Consider the following 27,377-nt stretch of genomic DNA (forward strand, 5'->3'; position numbering starts at 1 on the left):
ATTTAGCAACTCAGCTGCTTTGGAAATGAAACCATTCCCGTTATCACAGATTATCACCGATCGCCAGTGCCGTTGGCTTTTCTCCTGGGATGTTTGGACTTGGGCAACTTTTCTTCCTGCTCTTCTACGCTCACAGTGTAAGTGACATCAGGGATGTCTGTTCTTGTTTGAAATTCATCATCATTTATCAGTATCTACAAAACCATCACATCTGAGTATGGGACGGTTCATTTCTCTCTGTAGCTCATCCCCACCAGTCAGCACACACCCTGCTCTGTTCGCCTGAGCCGTCACTCGTTCCAAAGTGACTGTGGATTACTTCTGGGGTGTCAGTGTCCCGAATAGCGATGAGATTTTTCAACACATCAACATGCCGTACGCTTCACATAATGTACCAAGCAGTTCTGGCATACAGTTTTTGGTGATTTATGTCTCAGCCTAGTGGCTTCACATAGCCATGCTGCTGGCAGGGGAAAAAAGGCCACTGGTCTGCTTTAATTTAAACCTCCAATGAGTGGGCTGCACATTTATCAGTTAGTAATAAAATGCTCACATGCTGGCAAGCTATTTTCCTCTCTAATTGCAGAAGCCATTTACAGAGCAACCCACCAGACATAGGTGAGTTTAACTTTATGTACATACAGCAGAGGTGTGTATGTAAAGGGAATTTTGGAATTTCAGTGCAAGTCGTTCTATTTCTTGCTATTCTCAGGGCTGTAGCAAAGGAAGACCGATAGCCTATCTTTGTATGTTTCTTTTTCTCCAGGGCAAGAGTGAATGTCTGATGTGGTTGCAGCTTATAGAGGCTTATTAGATGTGCCCTCAGGGGCATATTTAATTGGAACAGGCATCTCATTTTTAAGTTCCTCCTCAGCAAATACAAGAGTTGCTGTCGAAGCTTTACCTTTTAGGACTAGTGACTCGATTTGGTGGTAATGCTGAAAGCAGGGCTGCTAGCCATGAAGACTTGACATTAACCCCTACCTAGAGTGAAATTTCGTTAGCCTTATCTAAAAACAAATACACACACAAGAACCCAGATACAGAAATGTTACTTGGTCTGTTCTCACAAAACCACTCAAGCAGTTAAGTTACTAAAAGTAGGCATATTTTTCTCCTCTCGTCTGTTACCAATTTCACTTTCTTTGGCTGTTTTTCTTTTTATCTTGTCCTGATTTTCAAGGAACATGCAGAATATTGATAAGGAAATTCTGTATTCTTTGACCATATCACTTTTTGACTTTTCTTCTTAACTCACTACCTTTTAACTCTGGAAAAATTGTGAGCCCAGTATATTTTCTCTTTAACACCATGACCAGAACCCAGTGTATGAAGTATAATGGAAATGACATGCTTAACAGAACACAGACATCTGACTCATGGCCAGCTCTTGAAAACTGGCCTGGCCAACTGAAGGTACAGTCCCGACTGACTAAAGGCAACTGATTTCCTTCAGTTTAGAACAGCAGAGCTGATGTCAAACTACAAAGAAAGGGCTGATTTTAATAATCTTAATAACCAAAATAAAAAATAAAATCTCTTTTTAAATTAAAGAATCTTAATGACTTTGAGGTACATGAAGCTGTTGTCAGATAATGAAGTAATTAGGTGTAAGATATAAAAATAACAAAATTGAGCAAAAGAAAGCACTGATTTGAAATTATCTTCTTTTAAGTTCTGATGGAAAATTAAGAGCCCATCCAATTCAAAGTTCTAGGCACAAAATCCGGGTATGTCATGTGGTGGACTTGCTTCTTCAACTGGAGATGAACTTGGCAGCTGATGGAAAGAATCCACACTCTATGGAACACCAAACTACAAAATGACTGTCGCCATGAAGAAGCCAGTGACTTTGCATTCTATTTTTCCAATTTGGCTCATTCCCCAAAGTTCAGGCTTTGGAATCCTAAAGTCTGCTTCAGCACTTAACTAGCTCTTTGTTGGTGGAAGGGGCCGGGACTGTCTCTCCACATATAAACTGATCCTAAGACAGAACAAGAAATTATATTAATCACGGAGTGTCTGTGTCACAGATGCATCAATGGTAAACTCATTTTGTTACAGAATCAATCCAGCTGTTAATCTAAGTTTTTCCTTTGCTCTATCACTTCATTCTTGTTCAATGAGTCAATGCCAGCACCAGAATCATAATCTTAAAAATGTATCAGTTTTGGGCTTCCCTGGTGGCGCAGTGGTTGAGAGTCCGCCTGCTGATGTAGGGGTTACGGGTTCGTGTCCCGGTCCGGGAAGATCCCACATGCCGCGGAGCGGCTGGGCCCGTGAGCCATGGCTGCTGAGCCTGTGCGTCCAGAGCCTGTGCCCCGCAACGGGAGAGGCCACGATAATGAGAGGCCCGCGTACCACAAAAAAAAAAAAAAAAGTATCAGTTTTTAGTCCTGAATTCATATTTAATGCACCTTATCTTATAAACAAACATGTCCCTTGTCACTATAGGGCACCCATTTCTCAGAAATCACATTTATAAAACAGACGTCACACCTTTTAATTTTCTGTATTAATTACTATTTGCACTACTACTTCTCCACTTCAATATTTGGTCACTCAAATACCTGCCCTCTTCAAAGTAATTACTTTTTTCAACTAAAGGGATAGCTCTTTATGTTTCCCAACATAGATAATGTGCAAATTAGCTATTTTGTAAATGAAGTTCGATCTCTGATGATTTAGCCTGGCTTACGCCGCCAGCCCAGGAAACCTCTGCCTCCCAGGTTACCCCTCATCTCCTGCAGTCTGATCCCCGTAAGGATCAGCCTGTATTCTGTCCCTATCGATCTTTGACTCCTGCCCAGCACCTGGAACCCTCCCACTGTGCTCTTTGGAGTTTATGGTCCACCACCAACACGATGCTCCATATTCTTTAAAATGGCCCCGTGCCTTCTTGCTCTAACACGAGGTTCTCAAGGGGTAGCGGGGAGGAGGCGTGGCTTTTGTCTCTGGGGATATCTGTCAATGTGTCGAGACATTCTGGGTTGACATACTGCGGGGTGCTACTGGAATCTAATGGGTAGAGGTCAGGGATGCTGCTAAACAGCCTACAGTAGGTGATCACCCGATTTAAAATTGCAATCTCTTCTCATACCAGCACTCCTGCTCACCCTTACCCTGTTTTCTTTTTGTTCCAGAACACATTTAAATGCAAGAATAAATCAGTAAACCTCTTAAGTGTAGTCTAAATTATAGCCTGCTTATGTCATGAGGCTAAGTGCCTTGTTCCCCCACCCTGCCTATACTCATTTTAGAGTTTTTCCTTAAGAATGTTAAGCTTTGTTATATGACAATTATATCTCAAAAACAACAACAACAAAAACAAAAAACAAAACCCAGAGAAAAGAATGTTAAGCTTCTTATGATGTTAAGACTCCATTCAAAGTACTGAAAGTACCTCCACTTGGGGTGGAGGTGGGCATTTATTTTGTTTTCTTTTGTCAATGTCCTTGGGTGAAAACAGCAGAACAGCTAAAGACTAAAATGAAAATTGTAAAATTGCAACTATGACTTACATCTCAAACAAGATAATGCAGAGTTCAATGTATAAGCCAGGTAAGAGATACTATACAAATGTTCCCTCAAAATAAGTCCAAGAGCTCTAAACAATTTTAATTGCTTATTAAATAAGGGAGGAATAAACACTGTCAATTAAATAATCTTTATAATTATTTTCCTCTATTTAATAAGTAATCATAATATTCACTAGATACAGAACAGTTTTCTTTATTGCCTTCTCCAAAGCTAAAAGAGTTAATCAATTTGAGCTTTTAAAATTTTAATTTACTATACAGCTGCTTATTAATGGTTTTAAAAATTTGTTTTAAAAAACATAGCATTTACCTAACACAAAATTAGAAAACATTCTGCACCTACCTATCACAGGCAGACTACTCTAGGTGCCTGCAACCCACCCCCCACCTTTTAAAATCTGACTCCTTACTTTGTCATAAATCACTTTTATAATGAGAGAGCAGCTAGGGCACGTTGCCACGTCTTCCCCATTCTCCAAATCTTCCTATAACAAAATCGAACACCGCACGGTCAGCATAGTCTTCTCTTGGCGATCTCCTTCTCCCAAACCCTCCCACCTCTGTGGGCAAGCTCCTTTGAGGCTGACCTCCCCACAAGGCATGTGAGGACCAAAAGCATCTTCCAAGAGAAATGCCAGCCCCACTCTTCCCTGGAAGCGTTCACTTGGGATAAACACCCAGGAGGGTGAGTCAAGGTTCAGTCGCCTCAAAACCCCCGGGAAGACAAAAACACATACCTTCCTCCAAAGGAGTGTCACAGGAAGTGGAAGCTTAAGTTGGGAAGGATGGCGCCATCCACACCCTCCCCTCCCCGCTCCGGCCCGACTAAAGGCCAGAACCAAGTGCCGCCGACAGCGCGGAGTATCAAATTTGGGGGAATTCAGAAACGGATAAAAAAGGGAGTATATAACTATGAGCCGCGTGGATCGGCGGCAGGAACTCGGCAGAGCGAAAGCGCGCCTGCTCCGAGGAGTCGCCGGGCGGGTTCCCGAGTTACCTTGGTGATGCAGAAGTTATCTCCACACGGGCAGGGGTAGAAGTACGTCTCCGAGTCCTCGTCATATTGGAAGTCCTCGATCTCCACCTCGTCGTGAAACACCGCCATCGTTACTGGGGCCAGCAAAGGTCTGCCACCTCCGCCGTCCGACCCAAGCCGGGGCCGGTCCAACTTCTAGGGCGTCGTCGCCGTGCACCTGCGCAGGAATGACCGCTTCCGGCTCAGAGACAATGACGCAACTCAGGGTTTGAGGTCAAACGGGTGACCGGGTAGCGGTCACCATGGAGATGGCGGAGCTAGGGGGCGAAGACACGGGCGGACGGAAGTGGCTGCTCTGTGGGGTCGCGCCCCGCCCCGCCCATCGGACGGCAGCAACCAATAATATGTGGGGTTCGCTCGCGCGGCTACTGCGTCACGTGAGGGAACACCGGAAGCTCTCCGGCGCCTGGGGCGGAGCTTGTCCCTACTTTGCGAGGTGAGTTCCAGAGGCGGCGGCGGGCTGGAGGTTCCTTATTGGGGGGTTGGTTACCTGCCTCAAGTCCGAGGGCCTTAGAGAGGCCTTAACCAGATCCCGCAGCGGGCGGCGGCCGGCCTAGGTATCGTCGACCCTGCCCCTCGGCGACGCTGCGGAAAAGCGGGCGCGCTTTTTGAGTCTGAGGTGGCGGCGGGAACTGCTCGGACTCCGGAACGTCCCTCCCTGCCTCCCCGGTGACTGACGAAAAGCTCCCTTGGAATAGTGATTTCACCGAGTGACCGTGAGCTCTGGGCGACGCGTAGCTTGTAGTTCTGGCTGCACTCGGCTATTCAGGTACATCCCCGCCTCTTTCTCACCCTAGATTGTCTTCAAATGCCCTAAATTGTGTTGTCGAAAGGACCAAGCAAGATCTGTTAGCAAGTTGAGTTCTAGTCCCGTGTTTGCCAAGCATGTGTTGATAATATTATATAACTACAATCAGGTGTTTCGCTAAGTATAATTCTTCCATCAACCCTGGGACTTTAGACGTTATTCCATATTATTAATCTTTAAACTGAGATACAGAGAATAACGTATCTTGACCAAAATCACACACCTAGGAAATGAAGAGCTTGTCTGTCCCCAAGCCTATGAACAAATTACTTAACTTACGTGAACCACAGTTTCTTCTTTGTAAAAGAAATGGCATCAGCATGCAGAGTTACTACCATGAGGCCTTTGTATACCTTAATGGGAAATGCAAATAAAAAGTGATTTGTCTCGAAAGCAGCACTAGTGCCTGTCTTGGTAAAACGGGGTTTCATGGGAGTATTGCTCCATTACTAGGCATTAATTCAAATCTTGGTAGAGAAGAATGCAGTGGGAAAACCACTATTTAGAAGCAGATCTGGGCTCAGAAGATGACCACTGGGAACTAACTCTGGCGGATGGACATTTACATTCTTTGGGCCTTATTTCCTCTTCTGACTGAAAGAGGGTTGGATTAGAGATGATTTACAAGATTCCTTTCAGATCCAACATTCTACTCTTGCGTGGAAATTATGAGTTTTACTTGGTTCAGCAATCACATATACGATATTCAGTTTATATTTATATAATACATATGCATAATATACACATGTACACATCCTTATGCTTATTTATGTACACGTACTCCGACGTTTGCATGAAGTTACCAATTTTGTGCACGCTGAAGTTCCACCTGGTTTAGCCCTTTTAAGGCTTGAAAACCTAAAGGCAGACGAGTCTTTGGGAGAAAATTTAGAAGTTATGTTAAAGGGATTTGTAGAAGATTATTTCAGAGGCTTCACCAACATTCTATTTTGCCTAATTGGAGATCCACCCAGGAGTTAGGAAACATTTGCTAAACTTGTTGAGGGTTAACTGGGATGGTTCTACTCTGAGCAAAGGAGAAAGCCCACATAGCTCAGAGCCCACATAGCTCAGAGGCTGCTCCCTGAATCTTTGCAGACACGGATACTTCCCAGGTAGCCTCTTGGAGAGAGGAGGGCAGAGAGTCTCCAGTGTTTATTCTGTAGTCCCAGTGATCATTTTGAGGTTGGGAACTTTCTTTAGTTCTTCTGAGCATAAGTACCTACAAAATAAAGGTGAGCCATTTTTGAATGTACAGAAATGGGTGCAGCAGTCATACTTGGTTCATGGAACTATAAATTGGTAGACCTTTTAGAAAACAGTTTGGATCTATCAAAAACAGTTTGCTGGGGAATCTTAAAATCTGAGGTTTGTAATCCTGAAAGTTTCAGCAGTCGTTGGATAATTTTTCTTTATAATTTCCTTGTAGTTTTCCAACTTTTCTTTGAGTGTGTATTACCTCAAATGGAAAAAGAGAAATGAATGAACCACTTATTAATAGTAATTGACACTGTGCCAGGCCCTGTACCAAATGGTTTACATGCATCATGTCATGGAAACAGCCCAATGAGGTATAGGTATCATTAATCCCATCTTCAACATTGGGGAACCTGAGCTTTAGGGGCTTAGGTTTAGGAGCTTACCAAAAGGGGCAAAGCTGGTAAGTGACATTAAGCTATGGTGATCACTCAGACCTGTCTGACCCCAGAAACTAGGCTCTAATTACCTTCAGTACCATCTGTGATATGATGGTGCTTGAAGCAAAGCTAGATTAAACAAACAGCCCTGGCACCCTGTAGACTGCTGAGATTTTCTGCTAGAGCAGTGCTGGTTCCCTTGAGGCCTAGATTTGGGGGTCTCCTTGGCCTTCTATACCACTTTCAGCCTGCCGTCTGTTGCCATATCCCTTGTCTGGCCAGAGGTGGTTTCCCATATCGTTCTGCCAGTTTGAGTTCATCCTGTGCTGAGGAAAGTAAAACTGTAGCCAGTCCTGTGAGGCATTATTTTACGCCACCCAGCATTTTTTAATAAAACATCACAATGACTACTAAACTTTACATTTATTCCTAAAAGGGAATAGACATTTTATAATATAACGAGACATCTTTGGACTCTGAGAGCATGACAAAAGCAAGTTTATTAGTTGCTATACAGTCATTTGAGATCACAAATTTATGGTTTAAAAATAATTTTTTTTAATTGTAACACTGCTGATTTGGAAAATAACAGTGACCAAAATTCTTAACGTGAGATTGAGTTTAGAACTAGATCATACTTATGTCATAGCAGCTGTTTTTTATGAGTGCTGTTGTAGATCAGGCTAAGGAGTTGTTTACTGGCAATATCAACCCACTGACTCACTAGATTGTTGGGCAGGGATAACGTATTTGGGTTGATTTTTAGTGACACTCCTGCTTGCTAGGTATTTCCCCGGACGTTTATTCCTTTCAGCAATCTAGTGAGGTAGTGTTGTCATTCCCATTTATAAATGGGAAGAGGTGAGTGGCCTAAGGTCAGCAAGCAGAAAGGAGTCCGATCTGAGCCCAGTTCTGCTGATTCTGAGTCGAGCACTCTGTTACAACTTGTATTCCACTCGGGTCCCCTTACCAAATGCCGGGATCCCTTGTGCTTCCTCACTGGCACCTAGGATTATAAATCAGCAGGTGCCATGCTAGCTCTGTGAGTTTATCTCAGTGCATTCATGCTCTTTGAGGCATTCTTGGTTTTGCTTTCTCTCTCTGCTTGCTCACACCTCATCCCGTCTATCAGCAAGTGATAGGGCTCTAATTCCAAAATCTGTTCCATGTTCATCTGCTTCTGTCTGAGTTTTATCCTGTCTACGCTTAGCCTGGTGCCTTCTAGCTGAACTTCCTGCTTCAACTCTTGCCCCTCTGCGCTCTGTTCTTTACAGGGCAGCCTGAGTGATCCTTTAACGTAAATTAGATCACATCCCTCCCCTGGTTTATTTAAACCCTTCAGTTGTTGCCCATCGCCTTCAGAAGCAAGTCCACACCCTTCCTGTGGCCTGCTGTGACCTGGCACGTGGCTCCCTGCTTGACCTCATCTCCTGTCACTGTCCTTGGCTCACTGCTTTCCAGTCACACTGGCTGGGCTTCCTCTACCACACACCAGGCTTGTTTCTGTGATGGGGCCTCACCCCAGTGCTCTGCACCCAGCGCCTGCTTGGCTGCCTCTTTCCCCTCATTCGGGTCTCAGCTCTGATGCCTCTTGAGAGAGACCTTTCCTGATATTCCCCCACCTACCCCATCACTCTTATTTCCTTTATCACACTCATTGTAATCTGTGTCTTGTTAATTATCTGTTTACTATTATCTGTGGTAGACACTGTGATAAAAGCCTCACGATGGCAGAGGCCTTGTGTCTGGTTGTTTATTGTGTCTCCACAACCTAAAATAGTGCCTGGTGCGTCAGTAATTGTTAAAGAATTTGAATATAGTTATTGAACAGAAACTAGTATCATTCATTTTAAATCTTAATCTGTTGCTTGCAGTTCATTGCTTAAATGGATATCTGTTTTATTTAGCATTTATGATACTCTTCTCTGTTTTAAAAATAAAATAACTTTTTGGTGAGATAAGGCCCATGAGGATACAAATATTGATGGAATATTCTTTCTTGTATGGTTTTGAAAATTACCTAATATGTTAATTTTATATAGTTAATTAATACATTGAATGTATAAAACCATTGGACATAAATTTCAAAATATGTGTATTTTTTTTCTTTTTTTTGTATTTTTTGAGTGTGGCTTTGTTTTTTAAAACAGATTTTTATTGAAGTATAGTTGATTTGCATTGTTGGTTAGTTTCAGGTGTATAGCACAGCGATTCAGTTATACATACATAAGTATATATGTTCTTCAGATTTTCCTCCCTTATAGGTTATTACAAAATATTGAGTATAGTTTCCTGTGCTATACAGTAGATCCTTGTTGGTTATCTATTTTATATATAGTAGTGTGGATATGTTAATCCCAAACATGTATTCCTCCCCTTCTTTCCCCTTTGGTAACCATAAGTTCATTTTCTATGTCTGTGTGTCTGTTTCTGTTGCATAGATAAATTCATTTGTATCATATTTTGGATTCCACATATAAGTGATATCATGTGGTTATTTGTCTTTCCTTGTCTGACTTCACTTAGTGTGAAAATCTCTAGGTCCATCCATGTTGCTGCAAATGGCATTATTTCATTCTTTTTTATGGCTGAGTAATATTCCATTGTATATATATACGCCATCTTTATCCATTCATCTGTCAATGGCCACTTAAGTTGCTTCCATGTCTTGGCTTTGTAAGTAGTGCTGCAGTGAACATTGGGGTGCATGTATCTTTTTGAATTATGGTTTTCTCTGGATATATGTCCAGGAGTGGGATTGTAGGATCATATGGTAGTTTTATTTTTAGTTTTTTAAGGAACCTCCGTACTGTTCTACATAGAGGCTGCACCAGTTTACATTCCCACCAAGAAGGTAGGAGGGTTCCTTTTTCTCCACACCCTTTCCAGCATTTATTATTTGTAGACTTTTTGATAGTGGCCATTCTGACTAGTGTAAGGTGATACATCGTTGTAGTTTTGATTTGCATTTCTCGAATAATTAGCAATGCTGAGCATCTTTTCATTGTGTCTTGGGCCATCTGTATGTCTTTGGAGAAATGTCTATTTAGATCTTCTGTCCATTCTTTGATTGGGTTGTTTGATTTTTTGATATTGCGCTGTATGAGCTGTTTGTATATTTTGGAGATGAACCCCTTGTTGGTTGCATTGTTTGCAAATTTTTTATCCCATTCTGTAGGTTGTCTTTTCGTTTTGTTCATGGTTTCCTCTGCTGTGCAAAAGCTTTTAAGTTTAATTAGGTCCCATTTGTTTGTTTTTATTTCCGTTACTCTAGGACAGTGGCCCCAACCTTTTTGGCACCAGGGACCGGTTTCGTGGACGACAGTTGTTCCACAGACCAGGGTGGGGTGGGGTGGGGTGGGGTGAGGGGATGGTTTGAGGATGATTCAAGCACATTACATTTATTGTGCACTTTATTTCTATTATTATTACATTGTAATATATAATGAAATAATTATACAACTCACCCTAATGCAGAATCAGTGGAAGCCCTGAGCTTGTTTTCATGCAACTAGATGGTCCCATCTTGGGGTGATGGGAGACAGGGACACCCGAAGTGTGTTGCTTATGTCCACTCTACTCCGTGATCTCATTTTGGTTGCTGTCCCTGCAGAAAACCCTGCTTCACAAGGATAGGATGTTGGAAATGGAAGCAGGCTTTTCAGTGCTTTTGTGGCAATCTCAGAATATCCCGCCTTGACTTTAATCCAGAATGTATGGAGATTTGAAGTCGACTCAAACATACTTTAAAGGACACCGTCATTTGCGGTCTCAAGCAGTTGATTCTCTTCTAGCACGGATGAAGTCGATTCACCTGGCTTATTCACAGATGGGTCGCGGATCCATTCCTTCCTGGTTCGGGAGTCTTTTGTGGTTGGGGAGTAATGCTCAGACTCTTTTGAAAGCTGAGATAGGTGATCATGCACTAGTGGGAGAAAGAAGGCCCTGGCTCAGTCTCTTTCAAAATCTCTGCTAATGTTTGAAACATGTCAAAAATCCCAATGTTCACTCGTCGCCCCCATAATTCCAGTTTGGCTTTGAATACAGCCACTTTATCTGCCAACTTGAACACAGTTGTCGTTCTCCTGTGAAATGACAGATTGAGTTCATTGAGCAGGTTGAATACGTCACACAAGTAAGCAAGTTTTGCAGCCCATTTGTGTCACTGAAATGTAGTGCCAGTGGTGACTGTTTTTCTAAAAGAGATCTCAGGAGCGGCTCTTGTAACTCAAAAACTGTGGCCAGTGATCTACCTTTAGAAAGCCATCTCACTTCTGTGTATAAGAGAATACGTGTGTGCTCTGTGTCCATCTCCTCACAGAGCTGCACAAACAGATGTGAGTTAAGGACATGTACTTTAATGTGGTTGATAATTTTAATCACATCCTGCAAAACCTTAAGTTCAGGTGACATTTTTCGGCTAACCAGCCTTTGTCTACAGATGACACAGTGAGTAGACTCACATTCATAAGCGACCTCTTTGACCCAAGTGGTGAAACCAGAAAGCTGTCCAGTTGTGGCAGGTGCTCCGTCCGCACATACTGACACAAAATGACCAATTCAGGGCTTCCCTGAAGCCTGTGGCGCAGTGGTTAAGAATCCACCTGCCAATGCAGGGGACACAGGTTCAAGCCCTTGTCCAGGAGGATCCCACATGCCCATGTGCCACAACTACTGAGCCTGTGATCTAGAGCCTGCGAGCCACAACTACTGAGCCCGTGTGCCACAACTACTGAAGCCTGTGCGCCTAGAGCCCGTTCTCCACAGCAAGAGAAGCCACCACAATGAGAAGCCCATGCACCACAACGAAGAGCAGCCCCCACTTGCCACAACTAGAGAAAGCCCGTGCACAGCAATGAAGACCCAATGCAGCCAAAAGTAAATTAATTAAATAATTTTTAAAAAATGACCAATTCAGTTTTCCTGATATGTCCCGATAAGTCCAAAGAGTTGAATAGTTCTGCAGCTGTGGTGTTGGTTGGCAACAAAAGTGCGCATAACTTAGCCTCATGCACATCCTTCTGAAAAATATATTGCACAAAAAACAAGCGTTGTTACCTTGTTGTCAACATCAGTAGACTCGTCAACGTGGATTGCATACCACGGTGACTCATAAATCCTCTCTAACAATTGTGTCTCAGTATCCTCTGCTGCTATTTCATCAGTTCATCTAGTTATGGTGCTAGCTGCAAGAGGAATACATGCCACCTTTTGAACTGCAGCCTCTCCTAAAAGTTCATGACAGATGTCCTTAATAGCAGGCAGGATCAGCTTTTCACCAATATAAAGGGCTTCTTAGCTTTAGCAATGTGGTCAGCCACTAAGAATGATGCTCTCAGTGCAGACACATTTGATGAAGTGGTGGCCTTCAATAATTGCTTCTGTTCTTTGTGTTCATGTTTTTTTCTTTTGAAAAACTCCAAAGGCTTGTCTTTTAATGCAGGGTGCTTGGTCTCCGTGTGGCGAAGCAGTTGAAGGTTTCATGGCTTTGTTGGATAGCCGGTTGCCACGTATTACACAAAAGCAGGCTTGGAGAATGTGAATAACTTGTTGCAGTGAACCGGTAATTATGTAGGACTCTTGGTATTTTCTTTTAAATCCAGCTTTCTTTCTGTTGGCAGTCTGAGAGTCTTCTGCCATCTCATCATTGGGTCTTTCCCCATTTTCAAAGAAGCTCTCCAGAGACGTTTGTTTCTTATGCATTTTGGCTAGGGTTAGCTTGTGGGCTTACCAAAACTCTGACTGAGACAAGTGCGCAGTGTGGGAAAGAGGCACAGTGGAAGTGGTAAATAAAATAATGGGTGGGCCACGCGTGGACTAAATAAGTGTCGGATTCTGACTCGAAGCCTGCCACTAGATGCAGCTGTACAATTGAAGTACAGCAACTCACTTGCCACTATAAAGCCTGCCACTAGATGCAGCTTAATTGTCACTTACCACTCACTGATGGGGTTTTTTTTTTACATCTTTATTGGAGTATAATTGCTTAACAATGGGGTGTTAGTTTCTGCTTTATAACAAAATGAATCAGTTATACATATACATATGTTCCCATATCCCCTCCCTCTTGCGTCTCCCTCCCACCCTCCCTATCCCACCCCTCCAGGCGGTCACAAAGCACCGAGCTGATCTCCCTGTGCTATGTGGCTGCTTCCCACTAGCTATCTACCTTACGTTTGGTAGTGTATATATGTCCATGCCTCTCTCTCGCTTTGTCACAGCTTACCCTTCACCCTCCCCATATCCTCAAGTCCATTCTCTAGTAGGTCTGTGTCTTTATTCCTATCTTACCCCTAGGTTCTTCATGACATTATTTTTCTTCTTAAATTCCATATATACGTGTTAGCATACGGTATTTGTCTTTCTCTTTCTGACTTACTTCACTCTGTATGACAGACTCTAGGTCTATCCACCTCATTACAAATAGCTCAATTTCATTTCTTTTTATGGCTGAGTAATATTCCATTGTATATATGTGCCACATCTTCTTTATCCATTCATCCGATGATGGACACTTAGGTTGTTTCCATCTCCAGGCTATTGTAAATAAGGCTGCAATGAACATTTTGGTACATGACTCTTTTTGAATTATGGTTTTCTCAGGGTATATGCCCAGTAGTGGGATTGCTGGGTCATATGGTAGTTCTATTTGTAGTTTTTTAAGGAACCTCCATACCGTTCTCCATAGTGGCTGTACCAATTCACATTCCCACCAGCAGTGCAAGAGTGTTCCCTTTTTTCCACACCCTCTCCAGCATTTATTGTTTCTAGATTTTTTGATGATGGGCATTCTGACTGGTGTGAGATGATACCTCATTGTAGTTTTGATTTGCATTTCTCTAATGAGTAAAGATGTTGAGCATCCTTTCATGTGTTTGTTGGCAGTCTGTATATCTTCTGTGGATAAATGTCTATTTAGGTCTTCTGCCCATTTTTGGTTTGGGTTGTTTGTTTTTTTGTTATTGAGCTGCATGAGCTGCTTATAAATTTTGGAGATTAATCCTTTGTCAGTTGCTTCATTTGCAAATACTTTCTCCCATTCTGAGGGTTGTCTTTTGGTCTTGTTTATGGTTTCCTTTGCTGTGCAAAAGCTTTTAGGTCCCATGTGTTTATTTTTGTCTTTATTTCCATTTCTCTAGGAGGTGGGTGAAAAAGGATCTTGCTGTGATTTATGTCATAGAGTGTTCTGCTTATGTTTTCCTCTAAGAGTTTGATAGTGTCTGGCCTTACATTTAGGTCTTTAACCCATTTTGAGCTTATTTTTGTGTATGGTGTTAGGGAGTGATCTAATCTCATACTTTTACATGTCCCTGTCCAGTTTTCCCAGCACCACTTATTGAAGAGGCTGTCCTTTCTCCACTGTACATTCCTGCCTCCTTTATCAAAGATAAGGTGACCATATGTGTGTGGGTTTATCTCTGGGCTTTCTATCCTGTTCCATTGATCTATCTTTCTGTTTTTGTGCCAGTACCATACTGTCTTGATTACTGTAGCTTTGTAGTATAGTCTGAAGTCAGGGAGCCTGATTCCTCCAGCTCCGTTTTTCGTTCTAAAGATTGCTTTGGCTATTCAGGGTCTTTTTGTTTCCATACAAATTGTGAAATTTTTTGTTCTAGTTCTCTGAAAAATGCCATTGGTAGTTTGATAGGGATTGCATTGAATATGTAGATTGCTTTGGGTAGTAGAATCATTTCCCCAATGTTGATTCTTCCAATCCAGGAGCATGGTATATCTCTCCATCTATTTGTATCATCTTTAATTTCTTTCATCAGTGTCTTATAATTTCCCCTTTTATGGCTGTTAGTATTTGCCTTATGTATTGAGGTGCTCTTATGTTGGGTGCATAAATATTTACAATTGTTATATCTTCTTCTTGGATCGATCCCTTGATCATTATGTAGTGTTCTTCTTTGTCTCTTCTAATAGTCTTTATTTTAAAGTCTATTTTTTTTATTTATTTATTTTTTTTTTTATTTTTTTTTTTGCTGTACGCGGGCCTCTCACTGCTGTGGCCTCTCCCGTTGCGGAGCACAGGCTCCGGACACACAGGCCCCGCGGCCATGGCTCGCGGGCCCAGCCGCTCCGCGGCATGTGGGATCCTCCGGGATCGGGGCACGAACCCGTGTCCCCTGCATCGGCAGGCGGACTCTCAACCACTGCGCCACCAGGGAGGCCCTAAAGTCTATTTTGTCTGATATGAGAATTGCTACTCCAGCTTTCTTTTGGTTTCCATTTGCATGGAATATCTTTTTCCATCCCCTTACTTTCAGTCTGTTTGAGTCTCTAGGTCTGAATGGGTTTCTTGTAGACAGCATATATATGGGTCTTGTTTTTGTATCCATTCAGCCAATCTGTGTCTTTTGGTGGGAGCATTTAGTCCATTTACATTTAAGGTAATTATCAATACGTATGTTCCTATTCCCATTTTCTTAATTGTTTTGGGTTTGTTATTGTAGGTCTTTTCCTTCTGTTGTGTTTCTTGCCTAGAGAAGTTCCTTTAGCATTTCTTGTAAAGCTGGTTTGGTGTTGCTGAACTCTCTCAGCTTTTGCTTGTCTGTAAATGTTTTAATTTCTCCATCAAATCTGAATGAGATCCTTGCTGATTAGAGTAATCTTGGTTGCAGGTTTTTCTCCTTCATCACTTTAAATATGTCCTGCCAGTCCCTTCTGGCTTGCAGAGTTTCTGCTGAAAGATCAGTTGTTAACCTTATGGGGATTCCCTTGTGTGTTATTTGTTGCTTTTCCCTTGCTGCTTTTAATATGTTTTCTTTGTACTTAATTTTTGACAGTTTGATTAATATGTGTCTTGGCGTGTTTCTCCTTGGATTTATCCTGTATGGGACTCTCTGTGCCTCCTGGACTTGATTAACTATTTCCTTTCCCATATTAGGGAAGTTTTCAACTATAATCTCTTCAAATATTTTCTCAGTCCCTTTCTTTTTCTCTTCTTCTTCTAGAACCTCTATAATTTGAATGTTGGTGTGTTTAATGTTGTCCCAGAGGTCTCTGAGACTGTCCTCAGTTCTTTTCATTCTTTTTTCTTTCTTCTGCTCTGCAGTAGTTATTTCCACTATTTTATCTTCCACGTCACTTATCCGTTCTTCTGCCTCAGTTATTCTGCTATTGATCCCATCTAGAGTATTTTAAATTTCATTTATTGTGTTGTTCATCGTTGCTTGTTTCATCTTTAGCTCTTCTAGGTCCTTGTTAACTGTTTCTTGCATTTTGTCTATTCTATTTCCAAGATTTTGGATCATCTTTACTATCATTATTCTGAATTCTTTTTCAGGTAGACTGCCTATTTCCTCTTCATTTGTTAGGTCTGGTGGGTTTTTATCTTGCTCCTTCTCCTGCTGTGTGTTTTTTTGTCTTCTCATTTTGCTTATCTTACTGTGTTTGGGGTCTCCTTTTTGCAGGCTGCAGGTTCGTAGTTCCCGTTGTTTTTGGTGTCTGTCCCCAGTGGCTAAGTTTGTTTCAGTGGGTTGTGTAGGCTTCCTGGTGGAGGGGACTAGTGCCTATGTTCTGGTGGATGAGGCTGGATCTTGTCTTTCTGGTGGGTAGGTCCACGTCTGGTGGTGTGTTTTGGGGTGTCTGTGGACTTTTTATGATTTTAGGCAGCCTCTCTGCTAATGGGTGGGGTTGTGTTCCTGTCTTGCTAGTTGTTCGGCATAGGGTGTCCAGCACTGTAGCTTGCTGGTCATTGAGTGAAGCTGGGTGCTGGTGTTGAGATGGAGATCTGTGGAAGATTTTCACCGTTTGATATCATGTGGAGCTGGGAGGTCTCTTGTGTACCAGTGTCCTGAATTTGGCTCTCCCACCTCAGAGGCACAGCACTGACTCCTGGCTGCAGCACCAAGAACCTTTCATCCACACGGCTCAGAATAAAATGGAGAAAAAGTAGAAAGAAAGAATTAGTAGGAGGAAAGAAAGGAAGGAAGGAAGGAAGAAAGGAGGGAGGGAGGAAGGGAGTGGGGGAGGAAGGAGGGAAGGAAGGAAAAAAGGAAAGAAGTTAAAGTAAAATAAAATAAAGTATGATAAAATATAATAAAGTTATTAAAATAAAAAATAATTATTAAGGAAAAAAAACGGACGGATAGAACCCTGGGGCAAATGGTGGAAGCAAAGCTATACAGACAAAATCTCACACAGAAGCATACACATACACACTCAGAAAAAGAGGAAAAGGGGAAAAAATTCATAAATCTTGCTCTCAACGTCCACCTCCTCAATTTGGGATGATTTGTTGTCTAAAGGAGGGAAGGAAGGAAGAGAGGGAGGGAGGGAGGAAGGAAGGAAGGAAGATAAAGTAAAATAAAGTAAGATAGAATAAAATAGTTATTAAAATAAAAATAATTATTAAGAAAAAAGTTTAAAAAAAAACGGACAGAGAGAACCCTAGGACAAATGGTGGAAGCAAAGCTGTACAGACAAAATGTCACACAGAAGCATACACATACACACAAAAAGAGGAAAAGGGGAAAAAATCATAAATCTTGCTCTCAAAGCCCACCTCCTCAATTTGGGATGATTCATTGTCTATTCATGTATTCCACAGATGCATGGTACATCAAGTTGATTGTGGAGCTTTAATCCGCTGCTTCTGAGGCTCCTGGGAAAGATTTCCCTTTCTCTTCTTTGTTCTCACAGCTCCCGGGTCTCAGCTTTAGATTTGGCCCCGCCTCTGCGTGTAGGTTGCCGGAGGGCGTCTGTTCTTCGCTCAGACAGGACAGGGTTAAAGGTGCAGCCACTTCGGGGACTCTGGCTCACTCAGGCCGGGAGGGAGGGAGGGGCATGGAGTGCGGGGCGAGCCTTTTGGGAGGTCTGAGGTCTTCTGCCAGTGTTCAGTAGGTGTTCTGTAGGAGTTGTTCCACGTGTAGCTGTATTTCTGGTGTATCTGTGGGGAGGAAGGTGAGCTCCGCATCTTACTCTTCCACCATCTTCCCCGGAGTCTGATAGGGTTTTGATATGAGTCTACAAGCAGTTGATTTATTATGGTCTCTGTGCAGTCAGACCTCTCTGGTAATGATAATCTGTATTTGCAGCCGCTCCCCAGTGCTAGCATCACTGCCTCATCTCCACCTCAGATCATCAGGCATTAGATTCTCATGAGGAGCATGCAGCTTAGATCCCTTGCATGCACAGTTCACAGTAGGAGTTGTGCTCTTATGAGAATCTAATGCTGCTGCTGATCTGACAGGAGGCGGAGCTCAGGCAGTAATGTGAGCAAAGGGGAGCGGATGTAAATAGGATGAAGCTTCGCTCACTCCCCTGCTGCTCACCTCCTGCTGTGCGACCCGGGGGTTGGGGACCTGTGCTGTAGGAGACAGATCCAAAAAGATATAGCTGCAATTTATGTCAAAGAGTGTCCTGCTTATGTTTTCCTTTAGGAGTTTTGTCGTACCTGGTCTTACATTTAGGTCTTTAATCCATTTTGAATTTATTTTTGTGCCTGGTGTTAGAGAACATTCTAATTTCATTCTTTTACATGTAGCTGTCCAGTTTTCCCAGCACCACTTACTGAAGAGACTCTCTTTTCTCCATTGTATATTCCTGCCTCCTTTGTCATAGGTTAATTGAGCATAAGTGTGTGGGTTTATTTCTGGGCTTTCTATCCTGTTCCATTGATCTACATGTCTATTTTTGTGCCAGTACCATGTTTTGATGACCATAGCTTTGTAGTATAGTCTGAAGTCAGGGAGCCTGATTCCTCCAGCTCCGTTTTTCTTTCTCAAGATTGCTTTGGCTACTCAGGGTCTTTTGTATTTCCATACAAATTTAAAAATTTTTTGTTCTAGTTCTGTGAAAAATGCCATTGGTAATTTGATAAGGATTGCATTGAATCTGTAGATAGCTTGGGTAATATAGTCATTTTGACGATAATTGATTTTTCCAGTCCAAGAACATGGTGTATCTTTCCATCTGTTTGTGTCATCTTTGATTTCTTTCATCAGCATCTTATAGTTATTGTAGTAGAGGTCTTTTACCTCCTTAGGTAGGTTTATTGCTAGGTATTTTTTTTTTTTTGATGTGATGGTAAATGGGATTGTTTCCTTAATTTCTCTTTCTGATCTTTTGTTGCTAGTGTATAGAAATGCAACACATTTCTGGGTATAATTTTTTATCCTGTGACTTTACCAAATTCATTGATGAGCTCTAGTAGTTTTTTGGTAGCATCTTCAGGATTTTATATGTATAGTGTCATAATTATCTGTTGCTTGCAGTTCACTGTTTATTTTATTTATTTATTTATTTTTTTAGTTGCTGTATGTGGGCCTCTCACTGTTGTGGCCTCTCCCGTTGCGGAGCACAGGCTCCGGACGCGCAGGCTCAGTGGCCATGGCTCATGAGCCTAGCCGCTCCGCGGCATGTGGGATCTTCCCAGACCGGGGCATGAACCCGTGTCCCCTGCATCGTCAGGCGGACTCTCAACCACTGCGCCCCCAGGGAAGCCCGCAGTTAACTGTTTAAATGGATATATGTTTTATTTAGCATTTATGATACTTTTCTCTGTTTTAGAAATAACCTTGGTGAGGTAAGGCCTATGAGGATACAAACATTGATGTTCTTTTTTGTATGGTTTTAAAAAATTACTTAATATATGTTAATTTTCCATAGTTAATTAATACTTACATTGAATATATAAAACCATTGGACATATTTCAAAATATGGGTAGGTTTTTTTTTCTTTAAATACCTATTGCTTTGGAAGGCACTTTGAACACAATTTGGTGAAATACCCTTCTTTTTACCAGTAGGTGGCGCTCTTGGTCATGGTTACTATTGTTACAAAACAAGATTTTAGAATTTTAAAGAGAACAGCTTTTAAAAATTAACATTTCTTTGTTTTCCAGTTCAGTTGAGCAGTAGACCGTTCAAACAGCATAATCACTAAAATATGTGTCTCAGATGAGGACAACTTATTGTAGCAGTAGTTGTCCAAAACGTTGAGCAGAACAGGGTGTCCATATGTACCTACATATCAGTTAAGTTTTATCAGGGAAGTTGACCCCAAGTGACATGTAACTGTATCATTCCAGCCATTGAGCTGGTTGTTCATGGGGTGGATACCCTAAGCAGCAGGAGTTACAGACAGGCCAAGGAAGATGAAAGAGAGAAGCAGCAAGACAATCAGACAAGAAAAGTGGAAACAGGAGGAGGAATGAATGGGAAGGGGGTCTTTGGGAGTCGGCTTGCTCCGCGGTGATGCTTGCTGATTACAATGAGCCTTTCCTTTTGCCTCTAAGAGACGGTGCTTTTTAATTTTCCCCAACATCGTTCGTATATGTTGTCTCTGCCGTTGCAGGAACTTTGTGAGAATTTCAGTATATGGAAACACTGTCTGTGTTCCAACTGGTATATATTCCAAAAGTCTCAGTGTAAATGCAGGACCAGAATATTGCCTGTCAGTCAGTCAGCCAGCCGTACTCTTAATGACTCCTGAACTCTCATGGACTTCTAAAGTAAGTGTTGCCTTCTTTCTTTCAATGATTTATGTACCATTTTTGGTTTAGTGCATTCAAAGGAGAAAAACTACGTGTAGTAGTTTTACATGAGTTGAAAGAGGCCTTATACTTATTTCATTTACTAGAGAGAAAAATAGTGAGTAGCATGTTTATCCACAGTGATGCTGCATGGCAAGAAATAGATCTTTTATCTTGTCTAAAGACTAGTTATTGAAACAGTGGATTTTTGATATGATTTGGTTATAACTGAATACATTACATATGACTGCTATCACTGCTCAATTTGCTTACTTTTATTTATTTCTTGTTTCTGTCTTTTAAATGTAGGCTCCCTAAGGTCTTTGTTTTGTTCATGTTTGTATCCCCAGGACCTGCCATGTGATGGGCTTTAATAAATATTTGTCAAATGAAGGGCTAAATTAATGAATGTGGAGTAGGAATGCAGCACAGCTCACTTGAATATTTTTCTAACACTGTATTTGTTACAATTAATTTATGTAGTACCTTCCAGAGAGCTCAGGAAATAGAGTGTTCACATACATTTTCATTTATTCTCAAGCCAACTGAGATAGGAAAGGACAGATATATATGGCAATGTAACGTGTTAAAAGTGGCCATCTTAGGCAAAGAAATATTTAAAAATTGGCAGAGGAAAACAGAGTGATAGGAAGCAAAAAAAAAAACGTATCATTTGACTTCCAGTCAGTGCTTTCCCTGATAGGCCAGTAGTTTTTAGAATTTGAAATGTTGGAGAATCTTTCTGGCTTTTTTTTTTTTTAACTTGTTATTGAAGTGTAACATATAAACAGAAGTACATAAATCCTAAGAGGACTGCTTCATTGAATTTTTAAGACTTAATTTTTTTTTTTTAGAGCAGTTTTAGGTTCCCAGCAAAACTGAGGGCTAGTAGAGGGATTCCCCATACACCCCCTGCTCCCACACGTGCATCGCGTCCCCCAGCATCCACATCCCCCACCAGAGTGGGACAGTTGTTATAAGTGATGAACCTGCACTGATACATCATAATCACCCCAAGTCTAACACCACGGCTCACTCTTGGTGTTGTATGTTCTGTGGATTTGGACATATGTTTATAATGACTTTTGTCATTATGGTACCATGCAGAGTATTTTTACTGCCCCAAAACTTCTCTGTGATTTGATGAATTTTTTTCAAAATGAAAATACCCATGCAATCAGCATTCATATTAAGAAAAGACATTGTGGGCCTCCCTGGTGGCGCAGTGGTTAAGAGTCCACCTGCCGATGCAGGGGATACGGGTTCGTGCCCCGGTCTGGGAGGATCCCATATGCCGCGGAGCGGCTGGGCCCGTGAGCCATGGCCGCTGGGCCTGCGCATCCGGAGCCTGTGCTTCGCAACGGGAGAGGCCACAACAGTGAGAGGCCCACATACCGCAAAAAGAAAAAAAAAAAAAAAGAAAAGACATTGTCATTGGCACCTCACCAGGAGTAAATACTAACTTGATTTCTAACTGCGTAGATTCGTTTTTTCTGTTTTTGTACTCTGTGTGGCTGACTTCTTTGAGTCTGGCTTCTTTCATTCTTTTCATTTACTGTGATATTTGTGATACTCACCTATGTGACTGCATGGAGTTGGAGTTTGTTTATTCTCATTGCCGTGAACCTCAGAAAATTTGTCTGCCCCTTTCACTTTATCTAACAAGAAATATTAAAGACTTATGCGGTGCTCTGGGCAGAATATAATTATTAGGCAGTTATAAAATCTACTGTCCTCTTCTGTAATAGCAGAAGATTAGTCCCATGAGTTTGGTCAGAGATGTTGGAAACTAATAGAGAACACGAATATTTGAACACCAATAATTACATACGTATGTGCTGTGGAGATCAGTTGAATCAGTTGTATGTAGTAGCAGAAATTTTGTCAGGGTGAAGTTAATTGTTTTGCTGTTAGATCAGCTCATAATGTCAGCAACAAAAATCCAAACTCTTCTTCACTGGCCCGTAAGATAGTCTGATATTTCCCTACTTTTCCTTAAAATATTTTAACTTTCAGTTTGTTGTTTCCCAGGAAGCACCATGGCTCTTGTGATTCCTGCGTTGCTGCAAGGCTTTGTGGGGGCCATCTGCGCTCAGGCTGCTTCGAGTAGACTGACACCCAGCACTTTGCGCCACCTTACTCTAAGCAGGTGAGTTGTCACCTTCAGTGTCATTTGAGGTTGATTTTCAAAAAGACCTGACCTGCTGATGATCATGGGAGGCATATCGTAACATCTTGCTTACATATTCATGCTATCAGTGGATCGTTAAGCTTTAGTTAGATGTGTAGATTTTCATGGGCCACTTTCTGGGATCCATGATGTTACATTGTATTGTGGATGGTCATGCTGTTGCTTTTCAGCTACAGGTATGACAGGTATTGGATAGTCAGGATAATTACTAGTGTAATTAATTTTCAGGAGGATAATACTTAATAACTTAATTTTACTTTCTATTAAAGCGTAATGAAATCCAAAAGGAAAACTGATCACTTGGAGAGAACTGCAGATGTCGTTCGCCGGGAGGTTTGTATCTTGGGCCAGGGCAGGTTCTCCTCGCTGGCAGTTTGCACGCAGTTAGGACTGGCTTACTGAGAGGGCATTACATGAGCTTGATCCCTGTGAAGACAGTCAGGGCAAGTTTGTTATTTTTCTCTTCAGGACTTTTCTGAACAGGGTATATGACAACTGATTTGAAAAGATGACAGCAAAATACTCAAATTGTTCCCTTTAAACTTGGAATGGATGGATTTTTTTAAAGATTTATTTATTTATTTATTTATTCATTCATTCATTTTTGGCTGTGTTGGGTCTTTGTTGCAGCCCGCGGGCTTTCTCTAGTTGTGGTGAGCGGGGGCTACACTTCGTTGCAGTGCGCAGGCTTCTCATTGCGGTGGCTTCTCTCGTTGCGGAGCACAGGCTCTAGGCACGTGGGCTTTAGTAGTGTGGCACGTGGGCTCAGTAGTTGTGGCGCACGGGCTTAGTTGCTCCGTGGCATGTGGGATCTTCCCGGATCAGGGATCGAACCCATGTCCCTGAATTGGCAGGCAGATTCTTAACCACTGCACCACCAGGGAAGTCCTGATGGATTTGTTTTTGATGAAGGGAGTGTAGCAGCAATGGAGGGAACTATCCTCACAGGCATAAGGTTTAAGGTTATGTTTTAGGGATAGAACTTCTTTTAGAGCCTACATTTTATGAGTAGCTTGCTTTTTCTTTCTTTTTTTTTTTTTTTTTTTTTTGGCACCATGTCTCAAAGTCCTTGTTCTTATCCCTACTTTAGAACAACTTCCTATTTCATCAAAAGGGAGAAAGCACTAACATCTGAGAAAGGAAGGTGGACGAGCTCTCGTTACCCCTTCCTATGTGCAGATATTTTCCTCCATATTCAGACCATAGACGGGCTAATCCACTAACCCGAAGGGGTGTCGAGGGCTGGGAAATAAAGGATCCTCACCCTTTATCTCCGTGAGTAACCCCATTTTCTTTTAAAAGTGTCAGTTGGATATTTGATTTTGCTTTTGAATGATTCTTCACGTATTTGGAAATACTTAGCTTAGTTTTGTAAGTGTATTTAAACTAACAGTTAAAAACCTATTTCATATAAGGAAGGATTATACACTTCTATAAACATGGTCAGAAATTGCATTGTCGCAGTAGTTTAATTTTTAGTGTTAATAATAGAATGTACTTTAAAAGAGTATTATTTAGGCGCCACCCTCAAGCTTATTCTACTTTCAGAAAATTGCTTTGGGGCCAAGAGTGATGTGTTTGTGGATTCAGCTTTAAGCCAATGTGTTTTTGAGGAGTTTATGTAAAGTAGTTCAGCATAATAGATTTATGGCTGTGTGGGAAAATATGCTTTTCTCGCTGATGATAAATCTGAAAATGCTTTTTTTTGGTTTGTTCAACATGCAAAAATGCTGACTCTGTAAAAGTGAGATTTGTTAGTTTTTTTTTTTTTTTAAGTGAAACCTTGCCAGCTTTGAAGAAAAAGCAGTTTATTTAATTTAACAGGTTTGGACTGTACTCTCTTCTGTTGTATTTTGAGGCAGGTAGAATTACGAGTTGGGTTTGGCAAACTTTTCATAAGGAGCCAGATAGTGAGTAATTTAGGCTTCCAGGGCCACCCTGTCTCAGTTACAACTACAAAACTCTGCCTTTGTAGTGTGAAGATAGCCCTAGGCAACATGTAAACAGATTGTTGTGGCTGCATTCCAATAAGAGGCATTCACCAGAACACTCAGATTTGGCCTGTGGGTCGATTGTAATTTGCCAATCCCTGAATTCAAATTTTACAGGACAGAATTTCTGAGACTTCTGAGGGGTTATTTTGAGCCAAGTTTAAGAAAACTGCACAGAAAGTTAATGGAAATTCCAGTAATGTGATTGAACAGTTGAGAGTTATAATGCCTGGAAGTTAGAGAATTACAGGGTAATTCCAGCCATGGTATCAGCTAGGCGGGAGATTTTCCAGTTGCACCTCCCCTCCTTCTCTGTTTCTCATTTCTGCTTCTCTACCACACAGAATGAGAGTGGGGTGCTGGGGTGGGGGGAGCTGGATAAGCCAGGTGGTGTCTGGAACCACGACCTTAGTGGTGTAAGGTCATCAGGGGCTCACCTGCATCCCTCCAGAGTGCAGCTCCTAGCCATGGAACAGGCGCTCAGCTTGGACTTGTGGAAACGACCAGCACCTCTGGTCAGGCCAGACCACTTTCTCCTCTCTTGTCTGCAGACCCTGCCTTCCCTTTGTACGGCTAGCATACTGCACAGAACTCCCCATGTGTCATTTGCCCTTCAGTTCCAGCCTGTGAGGCAGCCTAAGGATAGCTTGGCATCTCCATGTTACAGCAGAGGCAGCAGAGCCTGGGGCCAGAGGGAAGCTCCAGGTCTCTGATTCCTAGGCCAAAGGCCCCTGCTGCTTCCTGGAGTGGGTCCAGAATGGAGCGCTCACCCGCCCGGAAGTGTCCTTTCCTGACTAGGCCTGGGGTTCCCTCTGGAGAATTTACTGAATGACCATATTATGATGTTAATATTTCTTACTTGGGGCTGTAACTGTAAGCTGTCTGGAGTCCTGCTGATGAAGGAAACTGAGCTCTGAACTGAATGACATTTGACTGTGATGCTGTGGCTAGGACTTACAAAACTATGTTGAATAAAAGTGGCAAGAGTGGACATCCTTGTCTTGTTCCTGATCTTAGAGGAAATGCTTTTAGTTTTTCACTGTTGAGTATGTTTGCTGTGGGTTTGTCATATATGGCCTTTATTATGTTGAGGTAGATTCCCTCTGTGCCCACTTTCTGGAGAGTTTTTTTTATCATAAATGGATGTTGAATTTTATCAAAAGCTTTTTCTGCATCTAATGAGATGATCATATGGATTTTATTCTTCAGTTTGTTAATATGGTGTATCACACTGATTGATGTGCCTATATTGAAGAATCCTTGCATCCCTGGGATAAATCCCACTTGGTCATGGTGTATGATCCTTTTAATATATTGTTGGATTTGGTTTGCTAGTATTTTGTTGAGGATTTCTGCATCTCTATTCATCAGTGATATTGACCTGTAATTTTCTTTTTTTGTGGTATCTTTGTCTGGTTTTGGTAGCAGAGTGATGGTGGCTTCATAGAATGAGTTTGGAAATGTTTCTTCCTCTGCAGTTTTTTGGAATAGTTTCAGAAGAATAGGTGTTAACTCTTCCCTATTTTAATTTAATTTAATTTTTTTATTGGCATATAATTGCTTTACAGTGTTGTGTTTGTTTCTGCTGTACAGTGAAGTGAATCAGATATATGTATACATATATCCCCTCCCTCTTGGACCTCTTCTCTAAATGTTTGATAGAATTCGCCTGTGAAGCCATCTGGTCCTGGACTTCTGTGTTCTGGAGTTTTTAAATCATAGATTCAATTTCAGTACTTGTAATTGATCTGTTCATATTTTCTATTTTTTTCTGGTTCAGTCTTGGGAGATTGTACCTTTTTAAGAATTTGTCCATTTCTTCTAGGTTGTCCATTTTATTGGCATGTAGTTGCTTGTAGTAGTCTCATGTGATCCTTTGTATTTCTGTGGTGTCTTGTAAATTCTCCTTTTTCGTTTCAAATTTTGATTTGGGCCCTCTCCCTTTTTTCTTGATGTGTCTTGCTAAAGGTTTATCATTTGTTTATCTTTTCAAAGAAGCAGCTTTTAATTTCATTGATCTTTTCTGTTTTCTTAGTCTCTATTTCATTTATTTCTGCTCTGCTCTTTATGATTTCTTTCCTTCTTGGTGTTTTGTTCTTCTTTCTCTAGTTAGTTGCTTTAGGTGTAAGGTTAGGTTGTTTGAGACTTTTCTTGTTTCCTGAGGGAAGCTTGTATTGATATAAACTTCCCTTTCAGAACGGCTTTTGCTATGTCCCACAGGTTTTGGATCATTGTGTTTTTGTTTTCATTTGTGTTTAGGTATTTTTTTATTTCCTCTTTGATTTCTTCAGTGATCTGTTGGTTGTTTAGTAGCATATTGTTTAGCCTCCACATGTTTGTGTTTTTTGTAGTTTTTTCTTGTTGATTTCTAATCTCATAGTGTGGTTGGAAAAGATACTTGACATGATTTCAGTTTTCTTAAATTTACTGAGGCTTGCTTTGTGGCCCAGCATGTGATCTGTCCTGGAGAATGTTCCATATGCACTTGAAAAGAACAGGTATTCTGCTGCTTTCAGATGGAATGCTCTGTAAATATCAATTAAGTCTGTCTGGTCTAATGTGTCACTTAAGGCCTGTGTTCCCTTATTGATTTTCTGTCTGGTTGATCTGTCCATTGATGTAAGTGGGGTGTTAAAGTCCCCCACTATTATTATGTGACTGTCAGTTTCTTTTATTTCTGTTAACATTTGCCTT

The 27,377-nt window shown here is 41.5% G+C and overlaps 2 protein-coding genes across 6 annotated transcripts in view; one reads left to right on the forward strand and one right to left on the reverse strand.

The window, feature by feature from the left end:
- Positions 1 to 664: 664 nt before the first annotated feature.
- On the reverse strand, positions 665 to 4,876 carry DPH3 (diphthamide biosynthesis 3). 2 transcript variants are annotated; one of them, XM_060099469.1, is made up of 3 exons: positions 4,537 to 4,874; positions 3,950 to 4,024; positions 665 to 1,984 (listed from the first exon to the last, which is right to left on the reverse strand). In XM_060099469.1, exons 1-3 carry the CDS (start codon positions 4,642 to 4,644, stop codon positions 1,919 to 1,921), a joined length of 249 nt encoding a protein of 82 aa, XP_059955452.1. In that variant the 5' UTR covers positions 4,645 to 4,874; the 3' UTR covers positions 665 to 1,918. The 2 variants fall into 2 exon arrangements, with proteins under 2 accessions (XP_059955452.1, XP_059955453.1); XM_060099470.1 differs by lacking the exon at positions 3,950 to 4,024 and having other exon boundaries at positions 4,537 to 4,876.
- A 104-nt stretch (positions 4,877 to 4,980) lies between these two features.
- The window catches only part of OXNAD1 (oxidoreductase NAD binding domain containing 1), a 61,625-nt gene continuing 39,228 nt past the window's right edge, over positions 4,981 to 27,377 (forward strand). Inside the window, exons 1-4 of one of the 4 annotated variants that reach the window (XM_060099466.1) lie at positions 4,981 to 5,011; positions 20,324 to 20,480; positions 22,533 to 22,650; positions 22,962 to 23,025. In XM_060099466.1, coding sequence (XP_059955449.1) covers positions 22,541 to 22,650; positions 22,962 to 23,025 — 174 coding nt within the window. In that variant the 5' untranslated portion in view covers positions 4,981 to 5,011; positions 20,324 to 20,480; positions 22,533 to 22,540. Of the gene's footprint in view, positions 5,345 to 12,532; positions 12,584 to 20,323; positions 20,481 to 22,532; positions 22,651 to 22,961; positions 23,026 to 27,377 lie in introns of those variants that run through there. The other 3 variants (XM_060099465.1, XM_060099467.1, XM_060099468.1) reach the window with 3 other exon arrangements.

This window comes from Mesoplodon densirostris, chromosome 5 (assembly GCF_025265405.1).
Source record: "Mesoplodon densirostris isolate mMesDen1 chromosome 5, mMesDen1 primary haplotype, whole genome shotgun sequence".
NCBI classification, from domain to species: domain Eukaryota; kingdom Metazoa; phylum Chordata; class Mammalia; order Artiodactyla; family Ziphiidae; genus Mesoplodon; species Mesoplodon densirostris.

Coding starts and splice junctions, on each gene's coding strand:
- DPH3 (XM_060099469.1), bottom strand. CDS start 4,644: ATGGCGGTGTTTCACGACGAGGTGGAGATCGAGGACTTCCAATATGAC. Junction 4,025..4,536: donor ATAACTTCTGCATCACCAAG/GTAACTCGGGAA, acceptor ATTTTGTTATAG/GAAGATTTGGAGAATGGGGA. Junction 1,985..3,949: donor TAAAAGTGATTTATGACAAA/GTAAGGAGTCAG, acceptor GTTCTGTCTTAG/GATCAGTTTATATGTGGAGA.